At 33.7% G+C, this 13,527-nt stretch overlaps 1 protein-coding gene across 1 annotated transcript; it reads left to right on the top strand.

The window, feature by feature from the left end:
• The first annotated feature begins 717 nt into the window (after positions 1-717).
• LOC111918404 (uncharacterized) lies at positions 718-12,928 on the top strand. The gene is made up of 16 exons (XM_023914074.1): positions 718-854; positions 1,443-1,453; positions 2,111-2,268; positions 2,392-2,528; positions 2,594-2,631; positions 2,722-2,815; positions 2,924-3,051; positions 3,133-3,217; positions 3,307-3,439; positions 3,544-3,749; positions 3,846-3,966; positions 4,076-4,246; positions 12,384-12,446; positions 12,552-12,644; positions 12,714-12,775; positions 12,850-12,928. Exons 1-16 carry the CDS (start codon positions 718-720, stop codon positions 12,926-12,928), a joined length of 1,716 nt encoding a protein of 571 aa, XP_023769842.1.
• The last annotated feature ends 599 nt before the right edge of the window (positions 12,929-13,527 follow it).

Genomic DNA, 13,527 nt, shown 5'->3' with positions numbered 1-13,527 from the left:
TTAGTAGTTTTTTGGTGAAATTTTGGCTATTTTTTAGGTGGTTTTGGCTAGTTTTTTGTGCGATTTTGTATATTTTTTTAAGCGGTTTTGTCTATTTTTTTGTGCAATTTTGGCTATTTTTGTGGTGCGGTTTTGTATATTTTTTGGCACGGTTTTGGAACTGCACCATTAAATAAGGATAGTTTTTGTTGCTTTATTTTTGAAAGGTCAAGTATGCTCAAGAGTCATATTAAATTGATATTACTAAATAACATATGATATTAATGGGTCACACTAGCAACAACTTGATACAATTGATTAATTATTAGAAATTGATTTTAATAAATATTCAATAAAACCCTTATAATTAAATTGGAGATTATTTATTTTATGGAAATAATAAATTTCATTAGCAAGTAACTTAAAATACATCATATGGTATAATCTATAAGTCATGTACAAACTTTTGGACTAGTTGAATCCTTTTGTCTTTTTCTTAAAAGATAAGGTGTATATTTTATAAAAGAGTTTAGAAAAGTTTGACTTTCTTTCTTCTTCTTTATGCAAATTTTGAGATCTCTCCCTATCTAATAAACAAAACCAGATGTCCACGTGTCCGTTCAAAACATCAATATTCTACCAATGTAAAATACCGGTTTTACCTCTTCTTTGTTTCACGTAGAATTCGATATGGAATATGGAATATGGAATATGGAAAATATGTAATATGGATATGGAATGGAATATGGAATCCATATAACGCCCTATTTTGGAACATATGATATCAATCTTTCTTTACAGCATCCTGTTTCCAAGGTTTTGCATCATCGACACTTGACTTATCAGATATTCAATCACAGACTTCAATCCTTTCGGTAAGTTTCTGCTTATGAATTCTGCTTCTCAATGTGTATATGTACGCCCCTGTTTCCCACAGAAGAACAGAACATGGCAATGTTTATTTGGCGCATTGGACTTTGACTGGAGTGTTTGATTCACCGTATGTACACCTACCCCTGCCTGGATTTTTATGAATTTAAGGTTTATTTGGCGTATTGGACTTTGACTGGAATGTTTGATTCACCGTATATACCCCTACCCCTGCCTGGATTTTTACGAATTTAAATATGAAAAAGACTAGATTTTTACATAGTAGTACTTAAGATAGCATTCACTACTATTTTTTGGGATTTTGTCATTATTTTACACCATGCACCCAAGTGAAACGATCAGCTGTGCATCCCAACCAAACCCCGTGTTTGCCATCTTCTTAATCTCCAGTTCTTCGTTATATTATTTAGGTTACAGTTCTGCTTGTGTAGCCTTCATTAAGTAATATTTTGTTGTATTTTCTATAAGAATTAAGAATATCAATTTGTTGTTATTCATATACTTTCTTGGGGTATGAAACCGGTGCATGCATTCTTTGAAATCTGTTTTTCTGTGTATTGAATGTGTAACAGGAGGAAACAATGTGAAATGTCATTTTTGCACCAGTCAAAGTGTTTTTAAATTACCAACTAAGGCATTGTACTTTTCTTTTTCTAAAACCTTGGAAGTTGCATATTTCTTGTCAGTTGCATATTTCACACCTTATCATTAAAAAGAAGAGTATAAATTATAATTCAATCCATTATCCACTGGTATAAGGTATCATGAGGTTTGTTAATTTTTATAAGGTATCATCCAACTTCACCTCAAAATTATCCAAATAAAACTGTTTAGCAAATCATTTTAATAAAGAAAGAAACCATAGACAAGATAAGAAGATGCCTAAAAGTTGAATAGTAAATGGGTGACGATAAATCTATACATTTAGATCTTTAACTCCTGCGTTGTTTCCTTCTTTCCCATTATTATTTTTAATTATGAATATTTGATTTGATGTTTCATTATTATTTTTAATTATTAATGATGTATAGGGGTATATAGTTTCTGTTAGCATGTTTCTTTCAGTTTTTGTTTTTCATTGTTTGAATGTTTGAATATAACTATATCGCATTATTGAGTTTTCTCTTATATTATTAATACTCCATGGACATAATGGTAATTTTCTTTGTGTTTATAATTTATGTGTGTACTTTTCTTCTATTGTTTTTCTTATTATTGTATATCTGTCTTTCTGTTATAGTGACAGTGGCAAATAGAAACATCACTTTGATTAAAGACTTGGACAATATGAAGGATGATTACAAACTAAAAGTTTCTATCATCCGGCTACGGAGATCACTTTCAAATGTTAACCCCACTATTGTCAAATCAATTGAAATGAAATTCATGGATGAAATGGTAAAATCTACTATTCCAAATGCATTATTCAAAATCATTGTTTTGTTTATTTGCTCCTTCCAATTTATATTTATTAAAATATCACTTTTTAACAATATATAATATTCTTACCTATGTGAATAGTGTACTAAAATCCGAGCAAGTGTCTATCCAGGAGATTTTCAAAGGTTTGAGTCCAAACTGAAAGAAGATCAAGTTGATTACATGCGATCCCCCACTATCGCTCCTAACATATACATAACTTGCATGGAAGAACAACTGTGAATGAGTGTCTACACTTTCAATCCAAAACAACATATGGGTTTTCTTGTGTTTCTTTTGAAAGAATTATCTGTGCCACAACTACCTCTAATGACTCAATTGGTAATTCCCCCCCCCCCTTCTTGATTGTATATTATATATTTAATTCTTTGATCTTAACTCATTTTGACATGTTGTATTATCATTTTGTAGATGTTATTGGTGAAGTTGTTTCATTAGGAAGGCTTGATTCCCGTGATGTTAGCAAATCTCGACGTAGACTACCTTTACAAATAAGAACCATAGAGTAACCATACATTTTCTTATATTATATCTTATATTATATTCGTTACTGTACAACTTGCATGTATTATTTTAGTATTATATGTTCATTTAACCATTATTATTTTTGCAGAGGTTTACAGGTTAACGTCACATTGTTTGGAGATATTGCATACCAATTGATTTCTTATCTTGAAGCTCATAAACAAGTTGACCGTGTTATTGTTCTTTTGCAGTTTTCACGATTTAATTTCTATAACAGTACATTTTTTTATACAAAGCAACCTTATTTTAGGCTTTTATATTACTCATTCTTTTGACTCTTTTATTTTGTTTCATCAGGAATACCTTCTGTTAACAGTTATTTTGAACAAACACGGATGTTCATAAATGTTGATCTTCTCGATATTGTTACTTTAACAGATAGGTAACAAACTATTTTAATAATTCATTGTTTTTTTGATTCTTTTTAATAATTTTACTAATTTTATAATTAATCTCCTTAATTAAAAACAGCTTGGTTGGATTACGAGGACTTCAAAACCCTTCTTCTTTGACTCTTGATAGCTCTCAATCATATTCTGAATATGATGACTTTTTGAATAATCACAATGTTAAAAATGTTGTCAATTTGTTAGAACCACAAGAAGTATTTGAATAATTTAGTCGTCTTGATGTGATTTTGTTTTCTATTTGATAAATATTCTAATTATATTGTTTTTTATGATCATTTTGTATTTTATACTCTTTTAGGTTGAGAAATTTATCATTGTCGGGACCATTTATTTTATTCGCCAAGATATTGATTGGTATTATGATGCGTGTACAAACTGTGGAAAGAAAATTGATCTAAGAAATGTGTTCAGTGGTCCAGATAGTCCAGATAGTGGTGATGCAAGTGTGGTTGTTGAATGTTATAATGATAAGTGTATAAATAAGGAGATATCTTCTGTTCCAAGGTTTTTTAAATTTAAGAAGTTTTCAATAGTACAACTTAAATACATTATTAAACATTAAACATATTTAATATTTATTTTGGTTGGAAATTTTTATAGGTATAAAATACCTCTTCGTGTCCAAGATGATTCTAGAACAATCACACTAACTCTCTTTGATAGAGATGCTTATAAACTCATCAAAAAAGGCGCAAGTGATCTCATAGAGAAAACCAAACAGGTATAACATAATTATAATATTTGTTTTATTAGTTGCTATTATTTGTTGGAATTTGTTTATATTAATGTGCTCTTAACCATAACAATATTATATAACATATTTTTTCCAGGATGGGGTTAATCCAAGATTGTATCCTTTTGACCTAGAGAATAAAAAGATGGTTTTCAAAGTAGATGTTAATAGTTTAAACGTTTCCAATAACTACAATCGGTTTGGGATACTTGGCTATACGCTTGATAGTAACGTTATCGATGCTTTGGAAAAAAGGTTAGTTGTTGTGGTATTTAAATATATTTTTTTATTTGTTTTTTTAATATGTGACAACCCGAAGTTCGTTCCGTCGTCGTAACCCGATACGTCATTAAAAATTCGTCGTCTTAAATTGTTTCCGTTCGTTTCTAAATTAAGTCATTTATTTTAAGTTTGTCCTTATGACTTAATAATTGTCCAAATACGTTAAAAATCCATGGAAACGCTTCAATTTATTAATTTGAAAAATAATTGATTTATTCCGTCAAGTTATAAAAATAACTTAATCGGGTGCGACCAAAAGCCCTGTTTAACGTCGGTATCGGGTAGAATTTCACCGTGTCCCAACTTAGGACCTATTTAAAGCTCAAAAGACTTCATTTGAAGTCTTTCCTCTCTCTCTCTAACCTCTCTCCTCAAACTCAAGAATTAGGTCCAAAATCATCAAATTTAAGCTCCAAATCAAAAAGTAAACTACCCTAACTCCTAGTATAGCATCTTAGACCTTCAAATTCGAGTTCAAATCATGGAATAGGACCATATTCATGAGTTTACGGTCCTAGAACAGTCCTAGGCCATGAACGCACATAAAATGGGTTTTGGAGCCCAAAAACCCTTCCAATCGACCTTTGGAGCTTAGATATGGCTTAATGGCTTAATGTACCGGACTTAGAACACCTTGAACTTAATTTTTGGAGAGTAAACATGAGTTTACTGCCCAAGAACAAGCTTGGGCCGTAGACTCCATATCATGGAGAGTAAACTCATTTTAAAGTGTTAAAATGCCATTTAAACACACCAATAGCCTTGGAATAAATTCTAAAAGCAACCATAAACAAATTAGAAGCCTTAAACTCAATGAAAACCCCTCCCTAAAGAGTTAACGGCTGTAAACCCCCCAAGGATGGGTTCCTGGCCGTAAACTCCTATAACATAGTCAAATGATGCCTAAAACTCCATCCAAGGCTTGTAAAATGAGTTTAAATCACATGTGATTGTCCTAACACCACCAAAGCACATAAGGAATGGGTATGGGGGAGTTTACGGCCATAAACACCTAGTTTACTGCCATAAACTCCATTAAATGGTTCATAAGTGAGTTAAATCCATCCCTATGCCCTAGATTTAATCCTAGCTAATTTTCCCAAGTCATATAAGGCCATTTAGCACCATAAAACCCTCACCCATGAGTCCACGGCCGTGAACTCATGTGGAGTTGGTCTTAGAGCCGAAAACTTCATAAGGAGTTTACTATCGAAGAGTAAACACATTATCTCAGCCATTTGTATATCATTTCATATTATATAGGAACCTCGCGCGTTATCAGGCCCAAAACCGACACTTAGCATCCAATCCGACTCGTTTCTCGACCGGTGAGTTCATACCCCTACCCCTTTTTCAAATGTTTTTCAAATGTTTTTCAAGGGGGGGGGGGAATACAAGCAAAAGTACAAGGAATACTTGTACTCAAACTTATTATTTTCAATTCAAATGTTTACATTCTGTATGTTTTTAATATCAAAAACTGTGTTAACCAAATAGTTCGAATTATAGAGTTAGCTTTCAAACTAATCATAGATTTCTTGGTAAAGTATTACAATCTATATTATTTTCATAGTCTATGAATAATTCATACTAATTATCAAATAGAACTAATACGAATACGAATACGAATACGAATACGAATAGGATTAGGAATAGGAATAGGAATAGGAATAGGAATAGGAATAGGAATAGGAATAGGAATAGGAATAGGAATACGAGTGCGAATACGAGCACGGATACGAATAGGATTAGGGATAGGACTAGGAATACGAATACGAATGCGAATATGAATGCGAATACGAATGCGAATACGAATACGAATAGGATTAGGGATAGGATTAAGAATACGAATACGAATACGAATACGAATGCGAATATGAATGTGAATACGAATACGAATAGGATTAGGGATAGGACTAGGAATACGAATACGAATGCGAATACAAATAGGATTAGGGATAGGACTAGGAATACGAATACTAATGCAAATACGAATACAAATACGAATACGAATAGGAATACAATTATAAATATGAATACGAATACAAAAATAAAATACGAAAATGAATATGAATAAGAATAGGAATACGAATACGAAGGCGCACATCTAGGTACATTCAAGTGTAACACAATTAGGATATCAGAATACCTAGCTAATATGACAAGTATAATAGATAATCAAATATTACATTGGAGTTCGATAACTAAACTTACTTCTAGGAAAATATAGGATTTTCCTGGGATAACAATTGTACATAACCGGATTCGTGTAATAAAGCAGTTAATCAAACTTTACATATAAGAAAATATGGGATTTTCTTGGATAACAAACTTTTCGGAAAACAAAAGGGAACTTGTACATTTTGAGAAAACAAACATCTTATGAACTCACCAGCTTTATGCTGATTTTCAAACGGCTTGTATTCTCAGGTCCATTTTAGATAGTTACCCAGCGATCCTTTTTGGAGAAGACGGAGCGTACAGAAGACTCGTCTCTACTTTTGTCTATATATATATATATATATATATATATATATATATATATATATATATATATATATATATATACATATGTATCATCACTTGTAGCACTTTACTTTCGAACATATGTAATTTCTAATATGTATGTAATGTAATGGTTGTTTACTTGCTTACTATGTGCATTGGGTTTGATACTCAACGAGGAGTTCGCCCCGGAAATGTTTCCGCCTTCAGTTTTCGGGGTGTGATAGATTGGTATCTGAGACATTGTTTATAGTGAACTAGTATACCAAACCTTACATGGTATAAAACTATAAACACTAAAGGGCCTAAGTGCTCTGAACTAAAAGTATATCTCAAATATAAGTATTTTCAAAACTATACAAGTATACCCAAGCGTCAAAATTCGTAACTACAAGTAGAACAAAACATAAGTAAATGGGTGTTGTACGTTGCGGTTAAACCTGGGCAGTTATGTAGTCGTGTCTAGGATCAATATAGCCTGACCAACTATATTCATTCGAGACACAGCCAACATGTGCTTGGGAGTGACTGTGGAGTACGACATGCCTAAAACTTACCCAATACCTAAACAATGAGTCGTCGTTGCAGCGAGACATGAAATACTATCGGAGTATTTCATGAGCCAAATCCGTTATAGAAATCCTCATTCCAGCGTTGCTCCCCAATCATTCTTTTAGCGATAATTTATCTGCTTTAATAACTCTTTCTTGCTTTATGGCTTAATAAAAATTCTATATCTATCATAATGAGATATCCCTTGTATCATATCTCTTGATTCAATTCAGAGGACTTACCATCCTCTTTTTCCTGATCTTTATAGATCAAGATGCCTCCAGGAAAGAGACCCAACTCAAAGACCAACAACCCTCCACCACCACCTCCTCCTCAAATTGATCTGGTAACACTTCAGGCAGCCATTACTGCCGCAGTGACAGCCGCCATGTCACAAATGAACCATGGTAGTTCAGGAGGTGGTCCCCATCCCCAAAACCTAGATGATAGCCAGAGACACTGAAAAGAGGGTTCTTATAAAGATTTCATGAGTGCGAAACCCACGTTCTTCGATGGCACAGGAGGTCTCATTGCTCTAACTAGGTGGTTGGAGAAAATCGAATCTATCTTCGAGATCTGTGCTTGTTCAGAATCCGACAACGTAAAATTTGTCGACTGCACTCTCACCGATAAAGCTCTGATTTGGTGGAACGGCCGAGTCAAATCCCTAACTCTACTTGTAGCCAATGCTATGGGTTGGGAAGTTATGAAGGAACTTCTGCGCGCGGAGTATTGCCCTCGGGGTGAAATTCAGAAACTAGAGCATGAACTCTGGAACCTGACGATGAAAGGTTCCGATATCGCCGCTTATACTTCATGGTTTGACGACTTGGCGCTTCTTTGTCCAGGGATGGTTACCCCGGAGAGTAAGAAGGTTGAGAGTTTCTTCTGGGGATTGACTCAACCAACCAAAGGGAACATTTTAGCTGCGAAGTCGGATACATACGACATCGCCAAATGCATAGCGCAAATCTTGATCGACCATAGTGAGGATGTGGAAGAAGCAGCCACCACTCTTGAGCCGACAGAAAGAAGTGGTGAGAAAAAAAGTTTTGGGAGGCGGGGGTGAAATGTCAGTCTTCATAGGAGTTCTCGAAGAAACAACAGATGGTGGCAGTCCACGCTGTCACTACCCCTGCTATTGTTTATGTTGTAGGTTTCCCAGCCCAAGCACCTATCACCGGATATGCCGGTGTTCTCCTGTGGTGTAACCAGTGAAATTACCACCACTACACCCCCGGTCCTTGTCGTGTGAAATTTTGCAAAAATTGTGCCCAAGAGGGTCACCTTGCGAGGAGTTGCAGAACACCAACAAATCAAGCTTCCGGAGCAGGCATCAGTCAGGCCTGTTATGGTTGTGGTAAAGTTGGGCATTATAAGAGAAACTGCGCCAATGAAGCAACAACTGGCAACACTGGAAGAATCCTAGCTATAGGACAAGGTGAGACAGCCGCCGATCCTACAGTTGCCTCAGGTTCCTCTTCGACAACCCTTCTGCTTGCAATCTTTTTTATATTCTAGTCCTGAAAGATAAACTGTTACCTATTCATTCGAACCTCTTCATAAACATAGTCCTCAATTAGTAACCGAAACGTCCTCCATCAAGGTAGCCAACAATGAGAAAGATGACGTGTTACATTCTGAAACGTGTATCTCAAGGAACATAGAAATTTTTGAAATCCTCATTAGGATTGATTCCGTAGCCTACAAACTCCGAATACCCTCAGGACTTAGCAGCATCCATTCGGTATCCCACGTCTCTGTCCTTAAGGAGTATCTACCCGATGAAACTCTAGTAACTCCTTCGATAAGACCGAAATCAACGAAAGTCTAAACCCCATGGAAGAACCAATCAAAATCATAAATCGAGAGACTAGCGTACGAAACAAAGTCATATTCCAACAGTGAAGATTCGCCGGAAAGCCACACTAGAACTCGAATTCACTTGAGAGCGCGAAAATCCAACAAAGTAGAAGTATCCGTATCTCTTTTAAAATCCTTGAGTCACATCTAAAGTTTCAATTTCGGGACGAAATTCCCTCTAACGGGGGGATAATGTGACAACCCGAAGTTCGTTTCGTCGTCGTAACCCGATACGTCATTAAAAATTCGTCGTCTTAAATTGTTTCCGTTCGTTTCTAAATTAAGTCATTTATTTTAAGTTTGTTATTATGACTTAATGATTGTCCAAATACGTTAAAAATCCATGGAAACGCTTCAATTTATTAATTTGAAAAACAATTGCTTTACTCCGTCAAGTTATAAAAATAACTTAATCGGGTGCGACCAAAAGCCTCGTTTAACGTCAGTATCGGGTAGAATTCCACCGTTTCCCGAACTTAGGACCTATTTAAATCTCAAAAGACTTCATTTGAAGTCTTTCCTCTCTCTCACTACTCTCTCTCTAACCTCTCTCCTCAAACTCAAGAATTAGGTCCAAAATCATCAAATTTAAGCTCCAAATCAACAAGGCAACTACCCTAACACCTAGTATAGCATCTTAGACCTTCAAATTCAAGTTCAAATCATGGAATAGGACCATATTCATGAGTTTATGGCCCTAGAACAGTCGTAGGCTAAGAACTCACATAAAATGGGTTTTGGAGCCCAAAAACCCTTCCAATCGACCTTTGGAGCTTAGATATGGCTTAATGGCTTAATGGACCGGACTTAGAACACCTTGAACTTAATTTTTGGAGAGTAAACATGAGTTTACTGCCCAAGAACAAACTTGGGCCATAAACTCCATATCATGGACATTAAACTCATTTTAAAGTGTTAAAATGCCATTTAAACACACCAATAGCCTTGGAATAAATTCTAGAAGCAACCATAAACAAATTAGAAGCCTTAAACTCAATGAAAACCCCTCCCTAAAGAGTTCACGGCTGTAAACCCCCCAATGATGGGTTCCTGGGCCGTAAACTCCTATAACATAGTCAAATGATGCCCAAAACTCCATCCAAGGCTTGTAAAATGAGTTTAAATCACATGTGATTGTCCTAACACCACCAAAGCACATAAGGAATGGGTATGGGGGATTTTACGGCCGTAAACACCTAGTTTACTGCCATAAACTCCATTAAATGGTTCATAAGTGAATTAAATCCATCCCTATGCCCTAGATTTAATCCTAGCTAATTTTCCCACGTCATATAAGGCCATTTAGCACCATAAAACCCTCACTTATGAGTTCACGGCCGTGAACTCATGTGGAATTGGTCTTAGGGCCGAAAAATTCATAAGGAGTTTACTCTCGAAGAGTAAACACATTATCTCAGCCATATACGACCTTAGATGCCACCCGGGTCACTCCAAACACTTGATTTGAAGTGTTTTCGCGTCTTGGAGTGTATAATCGTATCTAATTAGTGATTTAAAGTCTAATTAGATACATTTGTATATCATTTCATATTATATAGGAACCTCGCGCGTTATCAAGCCCAGAACCGACACTTAGCATCCAATCCGACTCGTTTCTCGACCGGTGAGTTTATATCCCTACCCCTTTTTCAAATGTTTTTCAGGGGGGGGGATACAAGCAAAAGTACAAGGAATACTTGTACTCAAACTTATTATTTTCAATTCGAATGTTTATATTCTGTATGTTTTTAATATCAAAAATTATGTTAACCAAATAGTTCAAATTACAAAGTTAGCTTTCAAACTAATCATAGATTTCTTGATAAAGTGTTACAATCTATATTATTTTTCATAATCTATGAATAATTCATACTAATCATCAAATAGAACTAATACGAATACGTATACGAATACGAATACGAATACAAACAGGATTAGGAATAGGAATAGGAATACGAATACGAATACGAATAGGATTAGGGATAGGACTAGGAATACGAATACGAATACGAATACGAATACAAATGCGAATACGAATGCGAATACGAATGCAAATACGAATATGAATACGAATAGGATTAGGGATAGGACTAAAAATACGAATACGAATACGAATACGAATACGAATACGAATACGAATACGAATACGAATATGAATGCGAATACGAATGCGAATACGAATGTGAATACGAATACAAATACGAATAGGATTATGGATAGGACTAGGAATACGAATACGAATGCGAATGCGAATACGAATACGAATAAGAATAGGATTAGGGATAGGACTAGGAATACGAATACTAATGCAAATACGAATACAAATACGAATACGTATAGGAATACAAATATAAGTATGAATACGAATACAAAAATAAAATACGAAAATGAATATGAATTAGAATAGGAATACGAATACAAAGGCACACATCTAGGTACATTCAAGTGTAACACAATTAGGATATCATCATACCTAGCTAATATGACAAGTATAATAGATAATCAAATATTACATTGGAGTTCAATAACTAAACTTACTTCTAGGAAAATATAGGATTTTCCTAGATAACAATTGTACATAACCAGATTCATGTAATAAAGCAGTTAATCAAACTTTACATATAAGAAAATATGAGATTTTCTTGGATAACAAACTTTTCGGAAAACTAAAGGGAACTTGTACATTTTCAGAAAACAAACATCTTATGAACTCACCAGCTTTATGCTGATTTTCAAACTGCTTGTATTCTCAGGTCCATTTTAGACAGGTACCCAACGATCCTTTTTGGAGAAGACGGAGCGTACAGAAGATTCGTCTCTACTTTTGTCTATATATATATATATATATATATATATATATATATATATATATATATATATATATATATATATATATATATATATATATATACATACATATATATACATATGTATCATCACTTGTAACACTTTACTTTTGAACAGATGTAATTTCTAATATTTAATGTAATGGTTGTTTACTTGCTTACTATGTGCATTGGATTTGATACTCAATGAGGAGTCCGCCCCGGAAATGTTTCCGCCTCAGGTTTTCGGGGTGTGACATAATATTACTTTTTATGATGCAGACTTTTATTTAATGATCTTCACTAATTAATTGTAAATCTATATCAAACAAAAACTTAATCCCACAAATTATATAAATATTTAAACTTCTGAAGCAGGCAGGTAATTCTGCAAATGTTGATGATATAGAAATCGCATCTCACGAAACGAAGTCGTTAAAGGTTAAGTTATAAATCTACATTATTTAATTTTATATAAATCTCTTTTAAATAGTATGTTTTGTTAATATTTTAATACTAAATCCATTTTCATGTTTTTGCTTTAAGGATGCAATCTCACAAATAGGTGATAATTTGACCCCTTCCATGCCTGACAAATTTGAAGTTACAAGTCCGTTCAAGTTTAATTCGCCACTTGTGGTAAAAGAATGAAATGCTGGAGATACCATTGATGTTGATGAGTATGATAATGTGAATTCATCCACTAAGGTAGCTCAATTGAATTCGACGGTGGATGGCCACACAAGTCTATTAATACCAAAGCTCGAAAAGTAATTTCAGATTGTTATTTTTGAATCAATAATATTCTTGAATTAGCCTTTTTTTTTTGGGGATTCTTTGGCAGTATTGCTCATCATGGTGTTCACTATTCCAACATTGATAGTCATTGGTTTATTTTCACTGCTATTCTCTATCTTAAGTAAAGACTGCTTTTGGGGTTATGATTGTAATTAGAATATTCTTTTTTTAATATATGTGTGGCATATGTATGTTCTTTTCTTTTTCCTTTTATAAGTATATCTTCTCGATATGAAAAAAGATATATTAAATATGAGGAAATTAAATAAAATGGTAAATTCTTGGGGTATGTAACTGGTGCATCCATTCTTCGAAATCTATTTTTCTGTGTATTGAATGTGTAACAGGAGGAAATAATGTGCAATACCATTTTTGCACTAGTGAAAGTGTTTTTAATTTACCAATTAAGACATTATACTGTTCTTTCTCATGTTATAATTACGTTCAAAGGAAGAAAATGTGTAACAGGAGGAAACAAATATGTTTTTTAAATATTTTTATAAGCAATACATATATGCAATAAAATTCAAAAAAATTACCAGTTAAGGCATTGTACTATTCTTTTGATGTTATGTGTATGTTCGAAGGACGAAAATTCCCTCTCAAATATATATATATATATATATATATATATATATATATATATATATATATATATATATATATATATATATATATATATATATATATATATATATATATGCAATAAAAGAAAGAAACAAAT

Source organism: Lactuca sativa, chromosome 4 (assembly GCF_002870075.4).
Source record: "Lactuca sativa cultivar Salinas chromosome 4, Lsat_Salinas_v11, whole genome shotgun sequence".
In the NCBI taxonomy this organism is placed as follows: domain Eukaryota; kingdom Viridiplantae; phylum Streptophyta; class Magnoliopsida; order Asterales; family Asteraceae; genus Lactuca; species Lactuca sativa.
The sequence above is the reverse complement of the archived record's forward strand: the minus strand, read 5'-3'. Positions and strand labels throughout refer to the sequence as shown.